Genomic DNA, 25,863 nt, shown 5'->3' on the forward strand with positions numbered 1-25,863 from the left:
TTTGCAATCACAATACAATACACCATGAAGACTCATCCAGGTCACTTCAGATGAACTATGCAGCTGCTGTCTGGCTATGCCAGGACTTAACAAAGTTAGCTCTTTGGGTCTGGCAACTGCGAGCTGGTGTATACTGAGCACGGCAGAGAGGGAGAAAAACTCTGAGTTCCTGTCACTGAAGGACTGAAGTTGGCAGCCAGTTGGTGGGTGTCCTGCTGTCTGCTAAATGCGAGGCACCCATCCTACTGTTTAGTTCTGGACCTGGTCGATTGGGTCTATCCCAAACCTGGTGGAGACGTTGCTGCGCGGAGCCAGGAAATTCCCCAGGGAGACTTCCAGGGGGAAGTGGAACCGTGTGTGTGTGTGTGTGTTGGTGGTGGTGGTGGTGGTGGGTGGGTGGGTGGTAGGTAACGAAAAAAACCCAAACTTGTATGAACAGGAAATAACTTCATTCTGAATCGTCTGGAGTCGCTGAGAACCAAGGCTGTCTGAGACAAGTCAGTTGCCAAATGGGCCGGGCAGAGCAGGAGAAAGCACAGGGGGCAGGACGCTTCCTCATACTCACTCATCTGGGCAAAATCGCCAGTTCTGAAACTGACAGTTTCTTGGAAAGTTTACTATTCCTTTACCACATGACTAAATAATTCCATTCCTAGGTATCTACTCAGGGAACATGAAAACATCCGACTTCACAAAGGATTACCATGGCTGCTCAGATTAGCATTATTTAGTGAAGCCGCCCAGTGGAAATAATCCAAATGTTTATTACAGGACATTGATAAACAGAATGCAAAGCACAGAATGGAATACTATGCAGGAATAGAAAGGAACAAATTTCTGAATACATCCCACTGTGAATCAGTCGGTAATGCATCCTGCTAAATGAAAGATATTGGATGCAGGAGTCTAGTTATGTGTATCTGGTAATGTGAAATTCCTGCAAGAGGCAAAACTAAGGTCAGGAGAGGTGTTTGCATGTAGGAGCCCTACGCTGAATCCCCAGCATCACATACTATTCTGGCCACTACTGGGAGGGACGCCTGAACATAGAGTAGTCCCTGAGTACCTGAGTGTGGCCCCCACGCTAAAACAAAAGGAAAAACCATAGACAGGAAACAGATGTCTGACTGCCTTTGGTGGGGGGTGGGAATGGAATAAAGACTTTCTTCCCAAGAGAACTTCCTGGGGTGACAAATATGTTCCAAAACTGGATTAAGGTGATGGGTGCACAATGGTGTATATTTAGCAATCTTTCTCAAACTAACTTAATATAGGTAAATTTTATGGTACATAAACTACACTTCACTAAAACTGTTGAAGCCCAGGTGTTCTACAAGTTATATAATTATGGGGCATAAGTTCTACTGCTGAGTCACATCCCCATCCCATGACATAAAGTGTTCAGATTAGCCTAAAGAAACTTATAAAATAAAGTTTATAAGGCAATGGGGCTGGAGATAGAGTACAAGAAATAAGACACACAGGCTGGAGTCATAGTCCAGCGGGGAGGGTGTTTGCTTTGCACGTGGCCAACCCAGGTTCAATCCCCGGCATCCCATATGGTCCCCTGAGCACCGCCAGGAGTAATTCCTGAGTGCTGAGCCAGGAGTAACCCCTGAGCATCGTTGGGTGTGACCCCAAAAGCCAAAACAAAACAAACATACAAGAAAAGAAATAAGGCACTGCCTTTTGTATGGCCAACCCTGGCGTTTGAATTTGGTACTATATGTGGTCCCCAAACATTGTCAGGAGTCACTCTCAAACAAAAAACCAGGAATGGACCCTGAGTACTACAAGATGTGACCCTCCCCCTTGCCCCCAAATAAGGCTACAAGGCAAGAAATAAAGACAATACTGATTTTTTTGGGGGGGGGGGTCGTCAACACAGCGGGTAGGGCATTTGCCTTGCACGCAGCCGACCTGGGTTCGATCCTCGGCATCCCATATGGTCCCCCAAGCACCGCCAGGAGTAATTCCTGAGTGCAGAGCCAGGAATAACCCCTGAGCATCGCTGGGTGTGACCCAAAAAGCAAAAAAATAAAAAAAAATAAAAAGAGGCAGCATCTATACAACCTTATGCAAATTTAAGAGATCAGAAAACCAGATCAGTAGGATGACGCAGGAGAAGACAACGTCAGCCCTGCAGAAGTCCAGGGTGTTGTCAGTGGACTCCAGGGCAGAGTTACTTATGTATGATCTCTCTCTCTCTCTCTTTGATAAAAGGGGATGCCCTAGTTTTGTGGACTAAAGAGAATCCCAAAAGATTCCTTCACAAATGTCAAGACAGAGCTTTGGGGACAAACCAGATTGAAACCCAACTCCATCTCTAAGAGATAGTGAGAGCTGGAGTAATAGCACAGCGGGTAGGTGTGAGGGTTAAGGCATTTGCCTTGCATGTGGCCTACCCGCTTTGATTCCTGGCACTGCATATAGTCCCCAGAACACCACTGGGAGCAGCCCCTGAGCTTACAGCCAGGGATAGACCCTGAACATAGTTGCGCATGGCCCCAAAGCACCAGACCCCACCAAAAAACTCCAACCTGTAAGTAAATGAATGACAATTCTAGACTTTCCCTGCTGTTTCGTCTGTGGAAATCACATGAAACCAGAGCTGAAGTGTTAGACAAACGAACTTAAACATGGCTGTCGGCACATTCTTGGAGTGATTCTTACTCGTGGGGTGTTTCTTAGCCAAGGAGTGTAAATAGAATTCCAAAGAAGAAAAGTTTCTCCTTTTGGGGCCAGAGAGATAGTACTGTGGATAGGGCATCTGCCTTGCACCTCGCCAAACCAGGTTTGATCCCCGTCATCCCATTTGATCCCCCAGGCCAACCAGGAGTAATTCCTGGGTGCAGAGACAGGAGTAACCATTGGGTAGTGCCAGTGAGGCCCCCCAAAAATAAAACTAGAGGGGAGGAAATGTTTCTACCTGTAAACATCATGTTAGAAACAGGCATGGTACTACCTATAAAATGGATTTCTGCTGCCTTCCATAGATGGTTCTGGAAGGATGTAAAGTGTATGTGAGAGCAGATGGGACAAGGCCTTCCACACAAGGGCCCTTGAGGTTTCTCAACTGGTCTCCCAGATGTGGCAGGCCCATGACTCTGTATACTTGCTGCTCTTCCAGGAACTGTCTCACATTTCTTTCCAAAGCTAGTCACTAGACACAGTTCTCAAGTATTAAGTTTTTGGTAGCTGAGCAGTGGAAAAAGAACAAGAAAATGAGGCCATGCTGTCTCAATAGAGCCTTTTTTTTTTTTCCTTGTGGTAGGTCCAAACATCAAATGAGGTTGGACATTGAGAAAGATCTCTGGGACATGTCCTGAATAAAATGATTTGACTCTACCCAGAGAAGCCTCCTGCTACAAGTGTAGGCACTTTTCACCACTCTGTCACAGCCTACCAACCCACCTGAGTCTGAGCTCTATGAGACTGAGGCAAACAGACGACCATCAAAAGAGGTTGTAGACAAGCAACAAACCCTGTTCTTCCTCTTAAAAAAAATTGGCATCTACTTTGTAGCTCAAAATACAGGTAAGAAAAAAATGAAGAAGGAAAGTACCTTTCAAACACTGTGACTGAGGTTTGGAGCAATAGTACAGCGGGTAGGGCTCTTGCCTTGCACACTGCTGATCCGGGTTCAGTCCCTGGCATCCCGTATGGTCCCGAGTGCAGAGCCACATGTAACTTCTTTTTTTTTTTTTTTTTTTTTTGCTTTTTGGGTCACATCCAAAGATGCACAGGGATTACTCCTGGCTCTGCACTCAGGAGTCACTCCTGGCAGTGCTCAGGGGACCATATGGGATGCTAGGAATCGAACTCAGGTCGGCCGCGTGCAAGGCAAACGCCCTACCCGCTGTGCTATCTCTCCAGCCCCCACGTGTAACTTCTGAGCATTGCTGGGTGTGACCCAAAAAAAGCAAAACAAAACAAAAAACCTAAATCAAATGCTGTGACCACAGTGACGTGTCTTTTTCTAGAGCTCTCCTCGGTGTCATGTAATCAAGTGCGCTGGAGCACTGGGCCAGGACAGTTGGGTTCAACCTGTCTACACCAATTGGTCAGGTGAGAAAAGAGGAAGACACCATCCTCAGAGTTCTTTCGAGGGGCAAAGGCCCTCCCGTTGATCATCGATTTGCTCGAACGGGCCCAGTAACGTCTCCATTGGAGACTTTGTTGTTACTGTGTCTGGCATATCGAATACGTCACGGGGAGCTTGCCAGGCTCTGCCGTGCGGGTGAGATACTCTCAGTAGCTTGCCGGGCTCTCAGAGAGGGGTGGAGGAATCGAATTCGGGTCGGCCATGTTGGCTGCGTGCAAGGCAAACGCCCTACCACTGTGCTATCGCTCCAGCCCCAAGGAAATAAAATATAGAAAATGCCTAGAATGGGGCAGGAGAGGAGGTAAGTGCCATGGGGGCCATGGCCATGGCAGGATGCGTCCATCAAGTGTGTGTCTGTGTCCATCACATTTGCCCTCTGTGCACCTGCCCACCAAGAGGCTGCGCATGCCAGGAGTGTGGACAGGAGCCATTCCTCTAACTAGTCAATGATTTTTCACGTTTCTAGGCCACACCTGGCAGTGCTCAGGGTACACTCCTGAAAGAGCTCCGAGAACCATAAAGCGGGTACTGGGGATTGAACCTGGGTTGAGTGCATGCAAGGCAAGCACCCTACTGGCTGTATTACCTCTCCTGCCCTCTAATCATGCAAAGTGATGTCAAACTTAAGGTGATCCATTCTTCCTCCCACGACCTACCAGGAAGGGTTTTCACATAAATACAGGTGTATGTCATCATTTTGGAGCATAGTAAACTATTGTTTAGACAAATCAAACCATGTCCTCTCCCTAATTTGCTCATTGAAGATGCTGGCAGGATCCTTTTGAGTTGTATTGACGGGACACCTAGTGGATTTCCCAGAAATTCAAAAGAAAGTTAAGGAGGGCTCAGGAAGCAGCAGTCCACGAGGCTGACCTTGACCGTTTGCCCTTCCTGTAGCTAGTGAAGAGGCCTGTTTAACTTGCTCTGGTGCAGTTACGCTTGAGATCAGAACCTGTAATGTAGAGCTTGCTTAAGAGCATCAGGTGAGAGAGCTGCTATCGGTTATGGTGCAAGTCTTGCATGCAGCCAACCCAGATTCAATTCCCACACCACATATGGTCCCTCCAGCCCTGCCAAGGGCGATCCCTGAACACAGAGCAAGGAGTAAGCCTTGAGCACTGCTGAGTATGGTCAGCTTCCCGACCTGCCCTACCCCCTGCAAAACCAAAACTAAAACAGTTAACATTGGGGCTGGAGAGTTAGGGCCAGGGTGAAGGTTAAGGTGCTGCCTTGCACATGGCTGATCTCAGTGTGTGCACCACACCACATGGCTAGCCCTCGGATCCCGACAGTGACCCCCCAAGCTCAGAGCCAGAAGCAGTTCCTGAGTACTGCAGGATGTGGCTTCAAAATTTAAAAAGACAACAACAAAAACAAACAAACCCAAACCAGTAACATGATTTGTGCACAAATTTTATTGAGTAGAAGAAAACAGAATTAATTCCAAATGAAAAATCAAAGCTAGTACTTGTGGGGAAGCAGAGTTCCAGAAGCCGGCTAGGTCTCTCTTCCTGGCAGTGTCTGAAGCTCCTCAGGACTCCCCGGCCACCAGAGCCAAGATCTCGGGCTGATGCTTGTAAGGCTGGGGATGCACCAGGGGCCAGCTGAGACACCCCGCCACACCCGGCAACAATCTCAAAGGCCCTGAACTTGTTGAAACGCCGCTGAGACTCCTGTTCTTGTGGTCCACCACCTCAACACTCAGGATTTAGGACGTCTTGGCTCAGGCTCCCCAGGGAATGATGTGGAAGCTGTGGCTGCAGCTTTGCCCACTTTGTATTCCCTCCGAGAAGGCTATAGAAAGGAGGGTGGAGGCCAGCAGAACCACGACGGGGACTCAACAGGGACCGAAGGACCAGGCTACAGAGACGCTCAGTAGGGCCTTCCCAGCACATTAGCCGAACGATCCGGAAAGCTGGCGATCGAGAGGCCTTTGGAAATGCATTATTGCTTTTTACTGTCAAAGAGCAAAGAGTGGGGTGGGGTGGGGGGGAGATGCCACCATCTCAGGCCACTGGGAGCCACCTGGCGGGGTGGAAACGGCTCCCTCACCTCTGATGGGTCTCTCCTGAGAGTGGGCAAGTTCAAGATGCTTGTTGCCAGTCGGTGTTTTGGAGGCGAAGGGCTAATATCAAACATTTTCCTCTAGTACAGGGTTCTGCTTTGCGGGTCCTGAGGTGTCTCGAGCCCGAGGATGTCCGGGGCTGGTACCAGCGTGCGCAGGAGGTTCTGCTCCAAGTGGAGCCCCAGCTGGGATTTATCTTGGGGTGCAGAGCCGGTCAGTGACTTCCCGAGAGCTCCTGATTAGCTCCTCTGTGCCAGGGGCCTTGCCACATCTTCTTTCTCTGTTGAAGGAGGGAAAATATGGGGATGAGTTGGACCTTCTCATGGAGTCCCTGATGACCAAGATTGGGCAAGTGGAAGGCCATTAGACACTCTCCCCATCCAGTGCTGTGTCTGCCAGTGACCTGTCCTCCTCCCGAGGCAGGAACATTCCCCCCAGGGCAAGCCCACACTTCCTCTCACCCCTCAGTGCTCCTTCCCAGATGTGTCCTGCCCTTCCTGGAAGCTGGACTGGCCACCCCCAAAGGCCTGTATCTGGTTGCCCCTCCAAGAGGTCTGTTCCTTTGGGGTTCCTCCCCTCCATACCAGCTAAGCACCAATGCTGGGAAAGATGGTGGGGGTGTGGTAGGGATCAGGGCGCTCAGCTAGCTCATGGGGGCCAAGGAGTCTCTGCGGGGCTGAGGAGACACCGGGGCAGGAGAAGGCAACACCACTTTTCCCTTTTCAGGCCCAGGGCAGATATAGTTCCCCAGGGAAGTTGGTGTTTCTGCCCAACTGGAGACTTGAGGAAGGTCCCTGTCAGTCAGTGGCTCTTGAATGGCTACACTGTGTGTAGACTAGAATATACTACAGGGACAGTAGGGAGGGGGCAGTACAGAGGTTGAGGCACTGGCCTTGCAGGTGGCCAATCCCTGGTACCACAAATGGCACCTTGAGTACCCCAGGAGTGAGCCCTGAGCACTGCCATGTGTTGCACAGACCTCCTTCCAAAATACAGTAAAAACTTCTAGCTTTTACTTATCTCTATTTAAAAAAACATTGGGGGGAAGATTCAGTTTTTGGGCCATCCCCCTACTCCAAGCTTGGGGGGGGGGTGGTTACTGGCAGCGGTGCTCAGGGGAGCCTATGCTGTGCTGAGGACCAAACAGAGGTTAGCTGTGTGGAAGTGCCTTAACCCTTGTACTATTGCTCTGGTCCCCACACTTCTAGCTTAAAAAATAAGACGACACAAGGATCTAGAGCGATAGTACAGTGGGTAGGGGATTTGCCTTGCACACAGTCGACCAAGGTTCATTCCCCGGCATCTCATATGTCTCTTAAGCACTGCCAGGAGTAACTCCTGAGCATCGCTGGGTGTGACTCAAAAGAAAAAAAAAAAGAAAGAAACATTTATGAGAGGGTGGATTAGGGGTTGGAGAGATGGTACCACGGTTAAGGCATTTGCTTTGCAGGTGGCCAATCGCAGTTCAATCTCCAGCACCTCAGTGGTTCCCAAGCACTGTTGGGTGTGGAAAACAACCCTGCCCTCACCCACCAAACAAATGTCAAAATCCTGGGAAGAGAAAGGAAAAAGGGACAGTCGTAGGTCCAAGACATACTGCTACTGCTGATGAGATCACGGGCTTGTCCACAAACTCCACGGCACAGAACTGAGGGTCGCCATTATTGCAGGGAGCGTGCTCCAGCTCCAGCACTGTGATGTTGTTTGGAGCTGAGGTCACCAGAATGTGTTTTGGCACAAACAAGGTCATCTGGGGGCCCCGAGCTGGCCAGTAGCGGCCAAGGTTAAAGCCGTTGATCCAAACCTGACCCTGCAGAGAAAGAAAGGAAAAGAAACTGTCACCTTCAGCAGCACCACGTTCCCTAGGGGCACCAAGGCCTGGTCACTGGAGACAGTGGCCGTGGAATGCTCTCCCCAGGGGCCAGAGAGGTAGTCCAGAAGCTACTGGGAGAGGCCGGAGAACAGGACCCTTTTCTGGTTGTGCACAGCCTCTCGGCTTGGGCCACATGTGCCACAGGGTGGGACCTAACAGCTAGCTGAATGGATGAAATACTTGCTTTTATTCTTTTGGTGCTTTCAACAAACACTTTTTTATTGAGCCATTTTAAAACATTTTACTTTTGAAAATTGGTACTGGAGAGAGTGCACAGTGGTAGGTAAGGTGCTTGCCTTACACACAAGTCCACCCAAGTTCAACCCCCAGTGTCCCCGAGCATCGTCAGGATTAATTCCTAAGTGGAGTCAGGAACAACTCCTGAGTATATTTAGTTTCCTCTGACATTTCCTTCCAGCTCCAACCAAGTAACAACAAAAAGCAAGATTTCATCTTTTTATTTTTCCCCTATTAATTTTAATTAAATTTTTTTTTTTTGCTTTTTGGGTCACACGCAGTGATGCTCAGGGGTTATTCCTGGCTCTGCATTCAGGAATTACTCCTGGCGGTGCTTGGGGGACCATATGGGATGCCGGGGATCGAACCCAGGTCACCGCATGCAAGGCAAATGCCCTACCCGCTATGCTATTGCTCTGTCCCCTTTTTGTTTAATTTCTTGGGCCATATCTGAATGGTGCTCAGGGTTTACTCCTGGCTCTGTGCTCAGGGATCACAACTGGTGGGATTCAGGGACCATATGTGATGCCTGTGATCAAACCTGGGTCAGCTGTGTGCAAGGCAAACGCCCTCTCCACTGTACTATCTCTCTAATCCCTGGGGTGGAATATTTTAGAAGAAAGGAAAAGGGGCCAGATAGTCCAGGAGTTAAGGTGGGAAATGGAAAGCTAGGTCTAGCTGGCTTCTTAGCCCTATAGGAGCCTGTCACGGTGGCACCTGTGCCCTCATAAAGGATTAAGATCTTGGTTTTGGAAACTGATTATCAAATTTCAATACCTACATGATATTGTTACACAGTTTATATAACTATCATATTATGAATATCTTAAAATAGAAACGGTAATAAAACTACATATTACTCATAATTCCTTAGCTATAGAAAAAGACTTTGATTCCTTTTTTTTTCCATCCTCAGAATTCTAAGAGCCCTCTATAGAACCTGGAAACCTTTACATATTTAATTAATCTAGATTTTTTTTTTTTTTGCTTTTTGAGTGACACCTGGCAATGCACAGGGGTTACTCCTGGCTCTGCATCAGGAATTACCCCTGGCAGTGCTCAGGGGACCATATGGGATGCTGGGAATCAAACCTGGGTTGGCCGTGCGCAAGGCAAACGCCCTACCCGCTGTGCTATTGCTCCAGCCCCTAGATTTTTGTTTTCTAACAACCAAAAGAGATAAATCTTCTAGATCATTTCCATGTGTTTTTTCAATATAACAACATATGCTCCATAATTGAAATATTAGTAAATTTGTGTGAATATTTTATATGTGTGGGACCCGGGGCTGAGATCTCCAAGCCTGCACAGTTTGGGACTGGACCTGCCAGTAACTAGACAGTTACACCCACCAACTGCCGTGTAACTCCAACAACGGCCAGGATCCAGAGATCATCACACTCAGCTCCTGGGAGAGAACAAGACAGAGTCTCCTACCCTATGCCTGACTGTCTCCACCAGGGCCCAACAGCTGAAGACCACCGAGGCCCAGCCAAGGCCATGCTGGGAGCACTCTCCACACACTTGGATGAGCCTCACGCATAAAAGAACTGACAGAGGAACCCAGGTGTGTGGGACCCGGGGCTGAGATCTCCAAGCCTGCACAGTTTGGGACTGGACCTGCCAGTAACTAGACAGTTACACCCACCAACTGCCGTGTAACTCCAACAACGGCCAGGATCCAGAGATCATCACACTCAGCTCCCGGAAGCGCGCGGCCGCATTTGCGGCCGCGCGACATCTTATCATCTCATTCCTAATTTGGTCAAACTGGTAGGCTACCAAATGTAACATGCCCACACAGCAGAGTCTGGCAAACTCCCCGTGGTATACCCAATATGCCAAATACCAGTAACAATGATGGGTCTCATTCTCCTAACCCTGAAAAAGCCCTGAGTATGGCACTTTAAAAAAAAAAAAATCTCAGGGCTAGGACGAAGAAGACGTTACTGGCACCTGCTCGAGGCAATCGACGAACAACAGGGTGGTCGTGATCGTGATCGTGATTTTATATGTAAAATGTATTACCTGTGACAGTATTTTTTTTTCTTTCTTTCTCTTTTTGGGTCACACCCAGCAATGCTCAGGGGTTACTTCTGGCTCTACACTCAGGAATCACTCCTGGCGGTGCTGGGGGACCATATGGGATACTGGGGATTGAACCTGGGTCGGCCGCATGCAAGGCAAACGCCCTACCCACTGTGCTATCACTCTGGCCCCCTGTGACAGTTTTTAGGAATTACTGAGCTATCTTAGAGAGAAGGTTACAAGCAAGAATGAGGAGCTTTGTTTATTCTGGGTATGGTAATTGAAAAAATGGGAGGGAGGAAGGGAGAAAGGGAGAAAAAAGGGAGAGGGAGGGAGAAAATAATGGAAGGAAGGAAGGAAGGAAAAAGGGAGGGATCAAATTGAAGCAAATTGAAACAAAAAGTATCAGAAATTCAGTTTATGAACAGAGCAGCAGCTAGTCTTATACAGACAGAGAAAGGACAAGAACAATCCCTGTCATTGTCACTGTCCTCCCATTGTTCATCGATTTGCTCGAGCGGGCCCAGTAACATTGTGAGACTTGTTACTGTGTTTGGCATATCAAATATGTCACGGGGAGCTTGCCAGGCTCTGCCATGCGGGCAGAGATAGTCTCAGTAGCTTGCTGGGCTCTCCGAGAGGGGAGGAGGAATCGAACTCATGTCGACCAGGTCGGCTGCCTGCAAGGCAAATGCTCTACTCACTGGGCTATCGCTCCAGCCCACAAGAACAATGTAAGTTATTATATAAGAGACTGAGAGTGTCACTTTATCCATTTGGGGGGATTCTTATAATTTACCAAGGCTCCCGCCATCCTGCAGTTGCCTCACCACCAACATCTCCAGAGTGTCCCCCAGAGCACCAGGTGGGGCGGAGGGGGGGGGCGGGCCGGCGGGCAGGCCTGGCTGATTCTTGTTTTATCATTTTCATCCCCATCACTTATCATACTGCTAATAGGGCTCCATGTACACAACGTTTCAACCCTACTCTCCATACCAGAGTGACTACTCCCTCCCACTCCCCCCTCCACCTTCTCAGGGTCCCCCAGAAACTCCAGGGGCTCCCGAGCACCTCCTGCAGGTGGCTCGTGATGCCCCCTCTCCCCCCAGGCAGGCTGCTCAGGGCTCTTGGAGCCTCTTTCCTGCTAGTGTGTCCCCTGCTCCCCCACTCTCTGCTCTCACGGGGAGGACTTAATTCCTAGTGGGGAACCCCACAGTGGCCCCACTTCCAGGAGGGGGTGAATAGAACCTCAGACTGTTGCTCCTCGTTGCCCATCTGTGCGGAGGTCACTGTCCTCAAGCAGCCCAGCTTCCCTGAGGCTGGAACTGCAAAGTCCCAAGTTCTCCAGCTCCCCCCGCCCACCTCCCCCCACCCCCTAATGATGCCTGTGCCCACTATGAGCCTTCAACACACGGTGTCTGCTTCCCAGCTTAGTTCATGACTCCACAATCCTCAGGAGTTGGACCTGTCTTCTTCTCCCTTATTAACCCCGTACCCTCCCTCACCCTGCATTTACTTCTCCTGGTGGGCTTGGGGGACCATAAAGGGTGCTGGGGATTGAACCCAGGTTAGTTGCGTGCAAGGCAAGTGCCTTCACCTGCTGTACTATCACTCCAGCCCCTCTCACTTTAAACCTCAGTGCACTGTTCATTGTAAGCAAAAGGAAATCCTTAGACATAAAACCCAAAACAACCACTTCCCCCAAATCACCTCCTTCAATTGTCACCCCACAACCACCTAAGTGTCCCCCCATAGTGGCTGTCCTCCACCCCTCCACCCTTTTACCCCCAATCTTAATTCTGTGGTCTGAAGCCAAGGTTGGCTTTCCTTCTCCCATTGCTGTTTTTTTTTCCCCTAATACATTCCACCTACAAGTGAATCAACATAATTTTTCTTTAACTAATTTGTGTAGCCTCACATCCTTCAGTTCCCTTATTGTTGTCACAAATGACAAGAACTTGTCTTTTCTCACAGCTGAGAAGTATTTCATTATGTACAGAAACCACAATTTCTTATTTTAGGGGGAGGCAGGTGGGCACACCCAGTGGTGCTCAGGGCTTACTCCTGGCAGTGCTCGGGGGAACATACGGGGTGCTGGGGATCAAACTTGGCTTGGCTGTGTGCAAGGGCAGCCCCCTACCCACTGTACTACTGCTCTGCCCCCTGAAGCCACAACTTCTTTATCCACTCATCTGTGGTTAGGCCCTTGGTTGCTCCCTTAACTTTCCTATGGTAAATAGAGCTGCAGTCAACACACAAATGTACATGGCCTTCAAATGCATTCTTTGGATAGATACCTAGGAGTGGACTGTATGGTAAATCTACTGTTTTTAACATCTTCAAAAACTTCCACACTGATTTCCCCAAGGGGCTAGACCAGTACACATTCCCATCAATATATGACAGTTTTTAAAAGAATTTTTTAAGTGCTGAAAATGACTTTAAGAGGGTCAAAGATGGTACAGCAAATTTGATCCCCAGCACCCCAAGTTCTTGTCATTTGTGACAACATTAAGGGAATTAAAGGATGTGAGGCTACACAAATTAGTTAAAGAAACTAATTTTAATTAGTTACAAAATTGTGTAGTTTAACTACACAAATTAGTTAAAGAAACTTGAACTAACAGTTCAAGCACTGCCAGGAGTGATCCCTGAGCACAGAGCCAGGAATAAGATCTGAGAAATGCTGGATGTGGCCCTAAGAAAGATAGTAAAGTGGGCAAGACATGTGGCTTGCACGTGGCTGACCCAGATCTGATCCCTGGCACCCCATACCATTTCCTGAGCACTGCCAGGCATGATACCCAAGTACAGAGCCAAGAGGAAGCCCTGAGCACAGCCAGGTGTGGCCAAACCACCCTCCTCCTTTACAGAGTCAAGTTAAAAAAAAATCAATTGAAAAAAAATTGGGTCAGAGAGAATGAAATATGCTGAGTGTGTGGTTTGCCTGCAGAATAGGTCCGAGCTCTGCATCAGCACCGCCTGTGAGCACCATCAGAAGTGAGCCCTGAACAGAGCTGGGAGTCACGTTCAGGCACCACTGGCTTGGCACAACCCTCCATTTCCCAAATCCCCCAAAACCAAAAGAATAAAAACTAAACATTGATTTTCTGACCTCTGGCAGACACAGCACCCTCTGCTTTTATCACCAAGGTGATTTTTGTTTGTCTCTCCTGTCTCTGTCTCTCTCTCTCTCTGGGCTTTTTGGGTAACACTTGGCAGTGCTCAGGGCTTACTCGTAGCTCTGCACTCAGGAATTACTCCTGGTGGTGCTCAGAGGACCATACATGATGCTGAGGATTGAACCCAGGTAGGCTGCATCCAACCCGCTGGACCATCACTTTGGCCCCACTTTGGTTTCTCTTTTAAAAGTTATGCTGAGAGGGGCTGGAGCAATGTACCACGGGCAGGGCACTTGCCTTGCATGTATCTGATTGGAGTTCAATTCCCAGCATCCCATTCGGTCTCCTGGGACAGCCAGAAGTGTCCCTGAACACAGAGCCAGGAGTCAGCCCTAAGCACTACTGGGTGTGTGCCCTACCCTCAAAAGAAAAAAAAAGTTATGCTGGGGTGATTGGCTAACGAGGAAAATGTACAAGTTGGTAAAGGCTCAGGGAGATGGCTCAAAGGACTAGAGCACACACTTTGCATGCCTGAGCTCTGGGTTCAAGCCAGACTGCATGGTCCCCTGAGCACAGACTGGGAGTTGCCCCCAAGCACTGCTGAGTATGGCCCCCAAATAATAATGAATAAAAGCAGACACACTGTTCCCTCTTCTTCCTTTTGTTGTCGAGGCTGTGACGGGGTGGGGGTGTCTGGTCATCTGGTTGCAGGGGTCCCTCATCACAGTGCTCATTCCAGGGACCCTTCAGCTGCACTGCCCGCCCACACGCTCCCTGAGGCTGCTGTGGTTATTGGGCCTGTACTTGAGCACACCTGTTTGGGGTGCTCACACATCTTTCATTTGGGTACTCGCAATTTAATTTTTCACAAGTCGGCTATGAGCCCCGTGATGACACTCACGCACCTGTGGGGAGTCCCACACAGCGCTGGGGCTGTGTGCGTGTGGGTGACCCAAGGGATCAGAGTCACCGTCTCACACTGGGTGGGCAGACTCCCTTCCCCACGGGGCTGTGATCCTGGGGCCCATCCGCAGAGAGATGACTTTTTGAAACGCGAAGTGGGTCCCCTCTGGGAGGGTTTGGGGGGGACCTGGGGACCACAGTCCATACATGCTGGCCTGCTGGGTTGGCACTCTGGGCCAGCAGAGCTATGCTGAAGGTGCTGGCTGGGGCAGAGGTTGGGGGTAGGGGGGAGTCCGTGTATGCCAAGGACCGAACTTGGGGCCTCCAGTCTGCAAGTCATGTGTTCCTCCTTTCGGCCAGCTTCCAGCCCAGCACAGGGAGTCCCTTGGGGGCCAGGAGGTTGCAGAGTGAACCCCCATGTCCTCTGGGGCTTCCCGGGGCAGCCTCTGAATCAACAACCCCACAGTCTGACTTTCTCTGACCACGGCCTGACCTCTGGCAGACACAGCACCCTCTGCTTTTATCACCAAGGTGATACTAATAGTTCAATAAATGTCAGCTTCCTGGAAATGCCTGACCTACTTCTCTGCTCATCAGACAGGAGTGTTGGGCTTCGACTCTCTCTAGCCAGATCACCTGCAGACTGCGCACATCCAAAACAGCACACTCTCTGCCGTCCAGTCTCCCCACCTCCTCGAGTCCTCCTTGGGATCCTTTTCCTCACATCCAAATTCCTGCTCAGATCGTGCCTTTTCGCTCCAAGCTCCGCCCTTCTCTCCACCTGCCACTGCCACGTCCACCCTTTCGGGACAGAATTATGACGTTGCTCCCGCCAGGAACCCTGGATTCGAGCGGCTCCCTGCTGCAAACCATTGTCCACCAAGAAGTGACCTCCTCAACATAAATCTGTTCTTCCACTCCTACTAAAACCCTCATCCCCTGTGTGGCACTGCCCCCATCTCTCATTCCTTCTTTCCCACAAGAATGTCCCCTTGTTCATGGCATCTTTCTGGCTCTGGATTATCCCCTGGTTCTAGAATGTTCTAGCTGTGGCTCTTCACATGGATGGCCCAGTCTCACCCTTCAGGTCTTCCCCTGGCTGTTCCTTGGATGACCTAGGGTTATCCCTGGGTCAGTCCAATGGGCCACTGTGGCAATGATTGTTGGAAATAATCACTCTGGACAAGAACTGAGTGCTGAAAGGAATATATATGATAACCTTTTAGTACCTGTGCTGTAAACTAAAATGAAATACAACTGCAGAATACTCTGAAAAGGAGTCCTTCATCAGAGAATTCAAGGCATTTTTGGTTTATTTTTGGGCCACACCTAGAGATCTGCAGGACTTACTCCTGGCTCTGCATTCAGGAATTACTGCTGCTAGGGATTCAGGGGCCCACAGAGAGGTGCTGAGGATCGAAGCTGGGTTGGCTGAATGGAAGGCAAGCATTCTACCCTCTGAACTATGTCTCCAGCCCTGAGAATTCAAGAGTCTGAGCCACGCCTTTCAGCTTCCCAGGGACCCCTCCTGAGGCCCTTTCCTGCGTAGGGCTGAGCTCCAAAAAAGGGTCAAGAAATGGAAGGGTGTAACTGGAGAGAGTACAGTGGGGAGGGCACTTGCCTTGCAAGCAGCCGACTTGGGTTCAATCCCCAGTGTCCCATGTTCCCCCATGCACTGCCAGGACTGAGTGCAGAGACAGGAATAAGCTCTGAGCACAGCCGGGTGTGGCCCCAAAACAAAACAAAACACAAAACAAAACAAGAAACAGAAGGGCTACCTAAGGCACCCTATCCGGTCACTCTCTCTCCTGTCCTTTCTAGTGACTGAGGGTACACCCACTTGCTCTCCACCCCTGGGGAGGCTTGCTGGAACACTTTGAGATAAGCCTCCTTGACCCTGAGCCGCTTTCACGAGGAATAAGTACCCTAAGATGGGTGATCAGCCAAGCCCAGCCTCGCTCAAAGGTTATAGCCTGTTGCAGAATGAGGGGGGGATAGTGGGGAAGGGGGAGGGGCAGGCATTTATTTGCTCATCTAATGATGTCAGAGAAGAAAAGGGGTTCAAACAAGACAGGTGAAATTTTGTACCTATAGGGAGGAGTGATGTGCTGAGGTTTAAATTTCAATGACAGGGGCCGGAGCGATAGCACAGCAGGTAGGGCGTTTGCCTTGCATGCGGCCGACCCGGGTTTGCTCCCCAGCATTCCATATGGTCCCCTGAGCACCGCCAGGAGTAATTTCTGAATGCAGAGTAAATCCCTGAGCATTGCTGGGTGTGACCCAAAAAGGGGGAAAAAAAAAGAAAAAATATAAATTTCAATGACATGTGTGTGCCTGAAGCAGCCAGTCACAGCTGACCCATGTCCCTTGGGAGCTGGGTGAGACCCGCAGATGAATCCCCCTCTTTTCCCTCCCTGCGGCTGCGAGAGCGAGAGCTGATGGGGGCAGCTCCCTGCGTCACTGACACAGGGAACCCAGTGACCACTGGCACGCAAACCCGTGCACTGAAGGCTGTGTGACCCAGGTTCAGAAGGGTGCCCTAAAACTGCCATACTATCACCCCGTCTTCCCCTCTTTCCTACCCATCATCTCTCTGGGTCACTCTGAGTCCACTGCACCACCAGTTCTGAGCCTCAGGCAGGTGCTTGATAAATGGGTGAAATGACAAGGTGCACAGAAGCCCTGAGCTGGCAGAAGAAAGTTCTGCAGGACAGGGGTGTGGTCAAGGCTGGTGCCCCACTCAGCCTGCCCAGGGCTCAGAGGCTCACCTTCGTGGGTGCATTCGGCACAGTGACTCAGTCAGGGGGCTCTGGGAAAGGGGGAGATCTGGAGCCCCCAAACCCTGAGGCTGATTTGAGGGTGCTGCTTCCCAGAAGCCTGCCCTTCCCCCCTGTCCCTTGTCCCTTGTGTTAGTGGCTGATGAAAGTGGTTCTCAGTGGTCTGCAGGGGGCAGGGCCTGTGGACACTGAGCTCTGGGTTAGCGCCTTCCTTCTGCTTAACCCTAACCTCGGGCAAGGGGCTGACTCCCTGGGCGTTGGTGCCAGCAAGCCGCTCTCAGGCTTGGCAGATGTGCCTTGTACCTGGACAGACTTGGGGCTCAGGGAGCCCCACAGCTGCCGCTCTGCCCCGGGGGCCCCTGTGTGGCTCATCTGCAGCAGGAGTGTGATGACGTGACACATCCTGCCACAGGTGCTTCTTGCGGTGAGCAGAGGTGGTGCCTTGGCTTCTGAGCAGAGCTCCAAAGCCGAGCAGGTCCTTTATGACCTGGAGCGGGTGAACCCCTTCTGATCTGCAAACCCAGCGCGCCCGCTGACCGCCTCTCTGTGCTTTCTGCCCTTTGAGTTGGCTTCAAGCCCGGCTCTTCTCCTCATTCCCCTCTGAAATGTTTTCTCTCGCTTTCTCACATCTCCTGACGGCACCTTCCCCCAAGGCCCGGCCTGGCTCCTCTTGGGCAGCTAATGATTCAGATTTGAGGATTTCTATCTGCCTTGGCTCTGAGTCCAGAGCCCCCCCGTGAATCCCAGCACGAGTAGCTCAGCCTCGGGACTCACACTCCTCACCCACTTTCTCCAGGGCCACACCGTTGGGGTTTTTGGGGTCAATTCACAGAACTTTTATCAATTCACATAAGTGCCAGGTCCTGGGGGCAGAGCAGGATGGGAAAGACATGAGCACTCATGCCACTCAAGAAGGTGCAAACTCAGCGGGTAGGGGCTGGAGCGATAGCACAGCGGGTAGGGCATTTGCCTTGCATGCAGCCGACCCAGTTTGGATTCCCAGCATCCCATATGGTCCCCCAAGCACTGCTAGGAGTAATTCCTGAGTGTAAAAGCCAGGAGTAGCCCCTGTGCATCGCTGGGTGTGTCCCAAAAAGAAAAAGAAATTAAATTAACAATATTTAAGAAATAAATCCTCAAACTCAGTAGGTAAAGGTCAATGCTGTCCTGGTGCTAGAAACCATGGCAATGCTGAGCCCATGACAGGCACAGAGAGGGCTCAGAGGAGGCATGGCCAGTCCTTTCTCAAATTAAGAGCTAATGAAAGTTCTGAAAGGAAGACATAGCACTTGGTACCCCAGAGGGCTGAACGAGTCAACAAGAGGGCATGAAGGGAGGAAGCCAAGTTGTGCAAGACCAAGAGAGAGGCTGGGAAAAGGAAGGTAGGGGCAAAGAGGGAATGAGGGGACAAGAATGAGGCCCCAAAGAGCACAGGAAGATGGTGTGTGGTGAGGTGAGGCTTTTCTTTATTGTCTAGGGCCAAGATACCACTTCTTGGCTGGAAAAGGCACTAAGGCAGCAAGGCTGACAAAAATGCTGCAGGAAGACCTGTGAGAACAGGATCTTGGGGTGGAGGAAGAAGGCGGGGAGGGCAGGCAGAGCCAAGGCTTCCTCACGCAAGCCTGGGGCAGGAAGCCAGGGTGGAGGTGGGGAGATAAGTCTGACAGGAAGCTGAGGAAAAGGAGCTACCTCTGACAGCAGCCGAGGAGGGCAGCCGTGGGCAGAGGGGGTGGAAAGAGGGTGAGGTGGCCACAGGAGAGCGGCCTGGGCACGAAAAGGCAACTGGGGGAAGGGGAAGACAGAGACCAGGAGCTGCTGGACAAGCCAGGGGATTCAGAGGTCGGAGTCAGTGAGGGGACGTGGCTCTGAGGAGAACACCAGAGGTAGTGAGTGCATCAACAAAGGCCAATGGTGGATTCATCAAAATGGAAGGTGTGGGCTAGGGAAACAGATTAAAAAGGTTGAGTGATGACTAACTCCTGGAGTAACTCCTAAGCACTGCCAGGTGTACTCTAAGGAGGCAGAGAAGATGGGTAGGGGTCACAGGGTCCAGTGGCGTATGCCTTGTATGTGGCTGAGCCGGGTTTGACTCCTGGCCCCACATATGGTTTCTTGAACCCTGCAGGAGTGATCCCTGGGCACAGCTGGGTCTAACCCCAAAACCCTAAAACCAAAGCAAACAAGAGTGGAAGGGCATAGGGGGTGGATGGACTGTTGACTCTTTGAGTAGGTGACAAAAGGTCACTGGTGGGAGACTGGACTGAGGTAACTATGTACACCCAAGACCATGAATGTCAACACTATTACAAGCTAGACTACAATAAAAAATATGGGGTTGGAGAGAGTGTACAGCAGGTAGCTTGTTTGCCTTGCATGTGGCGAACCCAAGTTTAATTCCCAGCACTAAAATGGTCCCCTGAGACCCCCCACTCCATCGCTCCCCCAGAAGTGATCCCTGAGCACAGAGCCAGTAGCAAGCCCTAAGCACTGCTAGGTATGGCCCAAAACCAAAAATAAAATAAGATTAAATTAGAAAAAGAAAAAATTATAGTGGAAATGAGAGAGAGAGAGAGGGAGAGAGAGAGAGAGAGAGAGAGAGAGAGACCTAATACAGGCCATCAACATGATGTAAGAACTGACTAGAAGGCCTGAGAGTTTGAAGTATATAAACATCAACACAAAAGGATATTAAGGTTTATGGGGCATGCTCACCAAGAAAAACCAGATTCCTGGTCATCAGTGCCCATTTATTTATTTATTTATTTATTTAGAGAAAATTAAAAAAAAAATTTTAATTTATTCCTTTTCCTAAACCTAGAAAACTAGGACATTAACTTTTTAAAATTTCTGGGGCTGGAACGATAGCACAATGGGTAGGGCATTTGCCTTGCACGTGGCCGACCCGGGTTCGATTCCCAGCATCCCATATGGTCCCCTGAGCACTGCCAAGAGTAATTTCTGAGTGCATGAGCTAGGAGTAACCCCTTTGCATCACTGGGTGTGACCCAGAAAGCAAAAAAGAATAATAATAAATAATTTTTAAAAAATTTCATTTAATCAGGAAAAGTACAAATATCAGTATCTTTTAAAATAAAGAACAGCCATAGTGGAATCAACCTTATTCTCACATCAAGTCTCACCTGAGTAACATGGACATAAAGACTACAGCAGATGAGCTGTGGAATGTGACATCCACCTGGCTCGGCGGGTACCTGCTGTTTCCGTCCTCACTGCAGCTCCTGGAGTGCCTGCCTCACTATCAAGTGAGGACATTGAGCCACAAACATCACAGCTGCTGAGTGAGGGCTCAGTGCTTGGGGTAGGGGCTACGGCTCAGCAGTTCAGCAGAAGAGCACTGGGTTACATGGGCAAGGCCCTGAGTTTGATCCCCAGCACCACAAGAAGAGAAAAGAGAGGAAAAAGGAGAAAAGGAAATACTCTATGCTGGGTCTTAAAACCAGGGAACTAGAGTGATAGTACAACACATAAGGCACTTGCCTTATAGGCTGAGCAGTGGCCGTGGCCCTAGTTCATATCCCTGGCAACCACACAAGCCCCCTGAGGCCTGCCAGGGGTCACTCCTGAGTAGCACTGTAGCACTGTCCTCCCATTGTTCAATGATTTGCTCAAGTGGGCACCAGTAACGTCTCTATTGTGAGACTTCTTGTTACTGTTTTTGGCATATTGAATACATCACGGGTAGCTTGCCAGGCTCTGCCATGCGGGCACGATACTCTCGGTAGCTTGCCAGACTCTCCGAGAGGGGGAGAGGAATCGAACTGGGGTCAGCCACGTGCAAGGCAAACGCCCTACTCACTGTGCTATCACTCCAGCCCACACTCCTGAGTACAAAGCCAGAAACAGTACCTGAGCACCAAATGTGGCCCTCAAAACAATCAATCAATCAATCAGTCAAACAAGGCACAACAAACGTAAGAAGACTGCAAGCACCACGATCATTTAACTCTGGAACATTCCCATTGCCCCCAGCCCTGTACCTGTTGAGATTTACTCTGCATTTCTACCTCCAGCACCAGGCACTCATGTAGGGCTTTACATTTTGTCTCTTCAGCGTTTTCTAAAATTTTATACACTACATGACTTTTTAGGTGACCTTTTAGGGCTGGCATCTATTAGTTACCACCGTGTCTTTCTTTTATTGGGGTGGTTGGGCTTGAACCCAGATCTCTAAAGCAAGGCATGGGTTTTGCTGCTGAACCACACTCTGTGGTCCTGATATTTCTCAAATTCATATAGATTGGGGGAATCTCCTCATCTGTCCTCCAGTCGCTTTCACTGTGGAAGAGCATTTACATGACGGGCATTCCGCATTGAATTTGGCCCTCCATCAATGGCTAGAGAAAATTATTTCTAGCTTTCGCTTTCAGTGAAAGATAATGCTTCTTTGGATATCTATGTATATGTCCTTGTGTGGACTTATATTTTCATTTGGCATTGGAATCAGTTCACATTCTTTCTTTCCTTTTTTTTTGTGGGGGGTGGGTGGGGATGTCACATCCAGTGATGCTCAGGGGTTACTCCTGACTCTACACTCTCCTGACACTTACCTTGGTCCATCCGGGAAACAGTATGAAGGTGTCCTGGGGCAGATCTGGGATATCTTTGGGGATGGAGAAGCTCCCCATGTAGAAGGCCGGGAGCATGTAGACAGACGAGTTTTGGGGAGGGGCTCTGTGGGCAGGGGCTCCGAGCTGGTGGCTGCTGTCACGGTCACCGAAACCCCCCAGGTGGCTGCGTACCGCCTCCTCCGTGTCCAGTGGGTAGATGGTCCAGTTTGTGAGGGTGTTGTTGCCAAGTGTCAGGTTGGCAACCAGACCCTGCCAAGGAGAAGCAGGGGGATGGTAAGCTGACCAGGAGGACAGGACTTCATGGTTGTCCTTCCCACCCCCAATTCAGGGCCAGGCTGACAACAGATGAGGCACCCACGATGACCAAGTCTCAACCGCTTGAGGAAAAACACATCTCCCAGGGTGAGGCCCATCCCCAGCCAGTTTTCTCTCTGCTTCCCGGGACAGCCCGGCCTCGCAACAGGCCAGAGTTCCACCTCTACAGACGGGGATTGAGTTAGAACTTATATTTGGGAGGGTACCAAGGTATTAAGGAGGGGCCAGGGTCCCACTGGTTATTTTCAGACAACTAGGATCGCAGTTCAATGCAAGGGTCCAAGGATGTGGTGCTGCTCGGGCCCCGGAGTGCCAGTAATACCCACCTACGCAGTGCTAAGGAGTTCCAGGGATGCAACCACTGATGCTCAGGGGACCGTTCTATCTCCTGACCCCTGTTTTTTTTTGGAGGGGGGTTGAAGAGCTTAGGGCCTACTCCTGGCTCTGTGCTCAGGGATCACTCCTGGTGGTCCTCAGAGAACCACTTATAGTGCCTGGAATCAAACCTGGGGCTGGCTGCATGCAAGGCAATCACCCTACCTGCTGTATTCTCTCTCTAGCTCCTGTTATTTTTTGGTTTTAATTCCTGACCCCCAACCCAGTTTGGTGCCAAGTTATTGCTAGCTGCAGAAGGGGGCGGACGGCGACCCTCACCCTTAACCAGGAGGGTAGAGCCTTGAGTCCCTTCAACTGACTCTCGGGCACGACCACATCTGGTTCACACACTTAGTATAGGACTAAATGAGGTGACAGAAGGCAGACTCCTCAGTTGGTCCCAGCCCACCTCTCCATAGCAAGTTTCAGCTGCCCACTGAGTAGTGCAGGATCGGTGAATGCTGCCGAGACCACAGCCGAGGCCCACCAGTGCTGGCTCTGCATAGTGAGCGGCCAGCAGGACGGTCACGCATCTAGCTGGAGCACACAACTGTATTTAAGATGGAGAAGGTGGAGGTCTGCATGGCCAGCTCCCTAAGCCCATCATTGTTTTGCCTCTGAGATGCCACTCATAGAGTTAGAGAGTTTCTCAGACATCTGTCTCATCCTAGATCTGTCCCCAATTCCCTTGGGGCAGCCTTAGTCCCAGAGCAGCAGACCTACTCCCCATATTGGAGTGAGCGTCTTAGCATTCTGCACCCCCTGGAGCACTGTGCAGAGCGAAGGAGCTTAATGAACATTTTCTGAATAAAGCTCAAAAAATGTGCTTGAGGGGGCTGGAGCGATAGCACAGTGGGTAGGGTGTTTGCCTTGCATGCAGCCGACCCGGGTTCGATTCCCAGCATCCCATATGGTCCCTCGAGCACCGCCAGGAATAATTCCTGAGTGCATGATCCAGGAATATCCCCTGTGCATCACCGGGTGTGACCCAAAAAGAAAAAAAAATGTGCTTGATTAAAAGCTTCTGGTATAGAAAAAGGTATTTTAACACAGAGTAGCCAAAAGAGGCTGGGGGTACCCAGGCAGGGAAAGGCTGTCTACAGTTCAAGATTTTGTCATGAACCATTCTGCACGCAGAAAAGAACAGCTCAGGGCTGGGGGCGGCGGGGAGGGTATAAGGGGAGGGAGGGGGATGGGAAGGAAACGCCTGGCATGAAGCAGGTGGGTTTTTCAAGCAAATAAAGCGTCATGACTTGGGGGTCGGAGCGATAGTCCAGCAGGTAGGGTGTTTGCCTTGCACGTGGCCGACCCGGGTTCAATCCCCAGCATCCCATATGGTCCCCTGAGCACCGCCAGGAGTCTTGAGTGCAAAGCCAGGAGTAGCCCCTGAGCATCACAGGGTGTGATCCCCCCGCAAAAAAAATGCAAAAAAAAAGTGTCATGAGTGGCTTCCTCCCTCCATGTCATTCTGCAGAAAGGGAAACATGCTAAAAAGCTCCACTCTCTCACCACCTGCAGAGGAAAACAGATCTTCAAAACAACCCAACCACCAGACTGAAAAATAAATCAGGGTACATTCATTCACTCATCAAGATCCGACACAGATCATGTGCTTTGAAAAACTGCTTCTGGGGCAAGGGAGCCAGCTGAGAAGACTTTGTGTAGGGGCACCCCGGGTTCAATCCTGGCACCACAGGGACTCCTGAACACCATACCAACAGTTGATCCCAAACACAGTTAGGCGTCAACTAACTGTGACCAACAGATGAAAGCAAATTGCTTCTAGGGTGGAGGAGATAGCTCAGGAGTTAAGGGTGCAGATGCCAAGAACTGAATTCAGTTACTGGTACTGCACGGTGCTCTAAGTTCCTCTGGGTTTAGGCCCCTGGTGGCCCCAAAGTACCACTGGGGTGGCTCTGCGCCTGAGCAATAAACTATCTAGCCCAGCTGGCGGAGTATGGGCCGCCCCATACACTAATTGGAAGATGCCCCATACCCTAAAATAGGTAGCACTGCACTGTCCTCCCATTGTTCACTGATTTGCTCGAGCGGGCCCAGTAATGTCTCTATTGTGAGACTTGTTGTTACTGTGTTTGGCATATTGAATACATCACGGGTTGCTTGCCAGGCTTTGCTGTATGGACAAAATACTCTCAGTAGCTTGCTGGGCTCTCCATGAGGGGTGGAGTAATCGAACCTGGGCCGATCGGGTTGGCTGTGTGCAAGGCAAACGCCTTACCCACTGTGCTATCAATCCAGCCCCTAAAATAAAGTACAATAAAGTGCTTCTACTGTAGCAGGGCTAGAAGAAAAGCATGCAGGCCCAGATCCACATGCTTCACAGAAACCTCCAGGCACCACTCAGATGCGAAAGCTCCTTCCCACCAGTCCGGCTGGCCTTACCTTAAAATCAGTGATATTCGGGCCGTAGTTCACACGCCCCATGTTCTCCACCAGAATGTCCAGAGTGGCTCCTGCTTGCCCCTTTACATTCAGATTCAGAAAACCATTTCGCTCCAGGACTCCCAGGGGGACCTGCGGATTCCACAGCAAGTGAGAAGGCACTGGGGTGAGGAGAGCTGCAGAGGGGGGCAGGTGCAGCCCGCCCTGCCCTGTGCCTGGGAAGCAAAGCTGACCCGGCTGCCCTGCCCAAGCCACCAACCTGGAGGCCACGTTTCTCCCCCCCTCTGTCCCATCCATCCCCACTCCCATCACTGCTCATCAGATACTGTTTTGAGCAAGGAAAGGTCTTGGCTGCTTTTCCTGCCTCTATTATTATTATTATTTGCTTTTTGGGTCACACCTGGCGATGCACAAGGATTACTCCTGGCTCTGCACTCAGAATTACTTTTGGCGGTGCTCAGGGGACCATATGGGATGCTACAAATCGAACCCAGTTCGGCCGCATGCAAGGCAAATGCCCTACCTGCTATGCTATCGCTCCAGCCCCTCCTTGCCTCTACTTCTAACAGAAAGGGAATGGAGTGGGGGAATTCCGGCAGAGAATCCCAGGAATTGCTTTATGTTGTTTCAGCACAAAAGTCGTCATCACTAAATCACTTCCATTCAACAGGCAGTGAGGTGACAAGTGAAGCCAACGAAACCTGCTAGCTATGAATATTCTCAAGCCCAGATCCCTGAGAGGATGAGCACCCCCAAACGTCAGGTAACAGAGGGAGGAAAGCAACAGGCGTTCAAGCAGGAATCTGTTCCTCTGTTTGGAAAAGTCTCCTCTTTTAAAATGAAAATGGGGTCAGAGCAATAGTACAGCGGGGGAGGGCATTTGCCTTGCAAGTGGCCAAATGGGTTTGATCCCTGACATCTCATATGGTCCCCCGAGCACTGTCAGGAGTCATTTCTGAGTGCAGAGCCAGGTGCAGAGTCAGATGCTCTGCACAGTCAGTGCTGAGCATCACTGGGTATGATCCAAAAGTCAAAATAAGGGGCTGGAGTGATAGCACAATGGGTAGGGCG

At 50.4% G+C, this 25,863-nt stretch overlaps 1 protein-coding gene across 1 annotated transcript in view; it reads right to left on the reverse strand.

The window, feature by feature from the left end:
- Positions 1-5,502: 5,502 nt before the first annotated feature.
- GLB1 (galactosidase beta 1) overlaps positions 5,503-25,863 on the reverse strand; it is an 84,028-nt gene continuing 63,667 nt past the window's right edge. Inside the window, exons 14-17 of the mRNA XM_056129383.1 lie at positions 24,793-24,924; positions 21,679-21,948; positions 7,768-7,980; positions 5,503-6,450 (exon numbers count right to left, since the gene is read on the reverse strand). Of these exons, the coding sequence (XP_055985358.1) occupies positions 6,385-6,450; positions 7,768-7,980; positions 21,679-21,948; positions 24,793-24,924 (681 nt within the window). The 3' untranslated portion in view covers positions 5,503-6,384. The remainder of the gene's footprint in view (positions 6,451-7,767; positions 7,981-21,678; positions 21,949-24,792; positions 24,925-25,863) is intronic.

This window comes from Sorex fumeus, unplaced genomic scaffold (assembly GCF_029834395.1).
Source record: "Sorex fumeus unplaced genomic scaffold, SorFum_2.1 ptg000072l, whole genome shotgun sequence".
NCBI classification, from domain to species: domain Eukaryota; kingdom Metazoa; phylum Chordata; class Mammalia; order Eulipotyphla; family Soricidae; genus Sorex; species Sorex fumeus.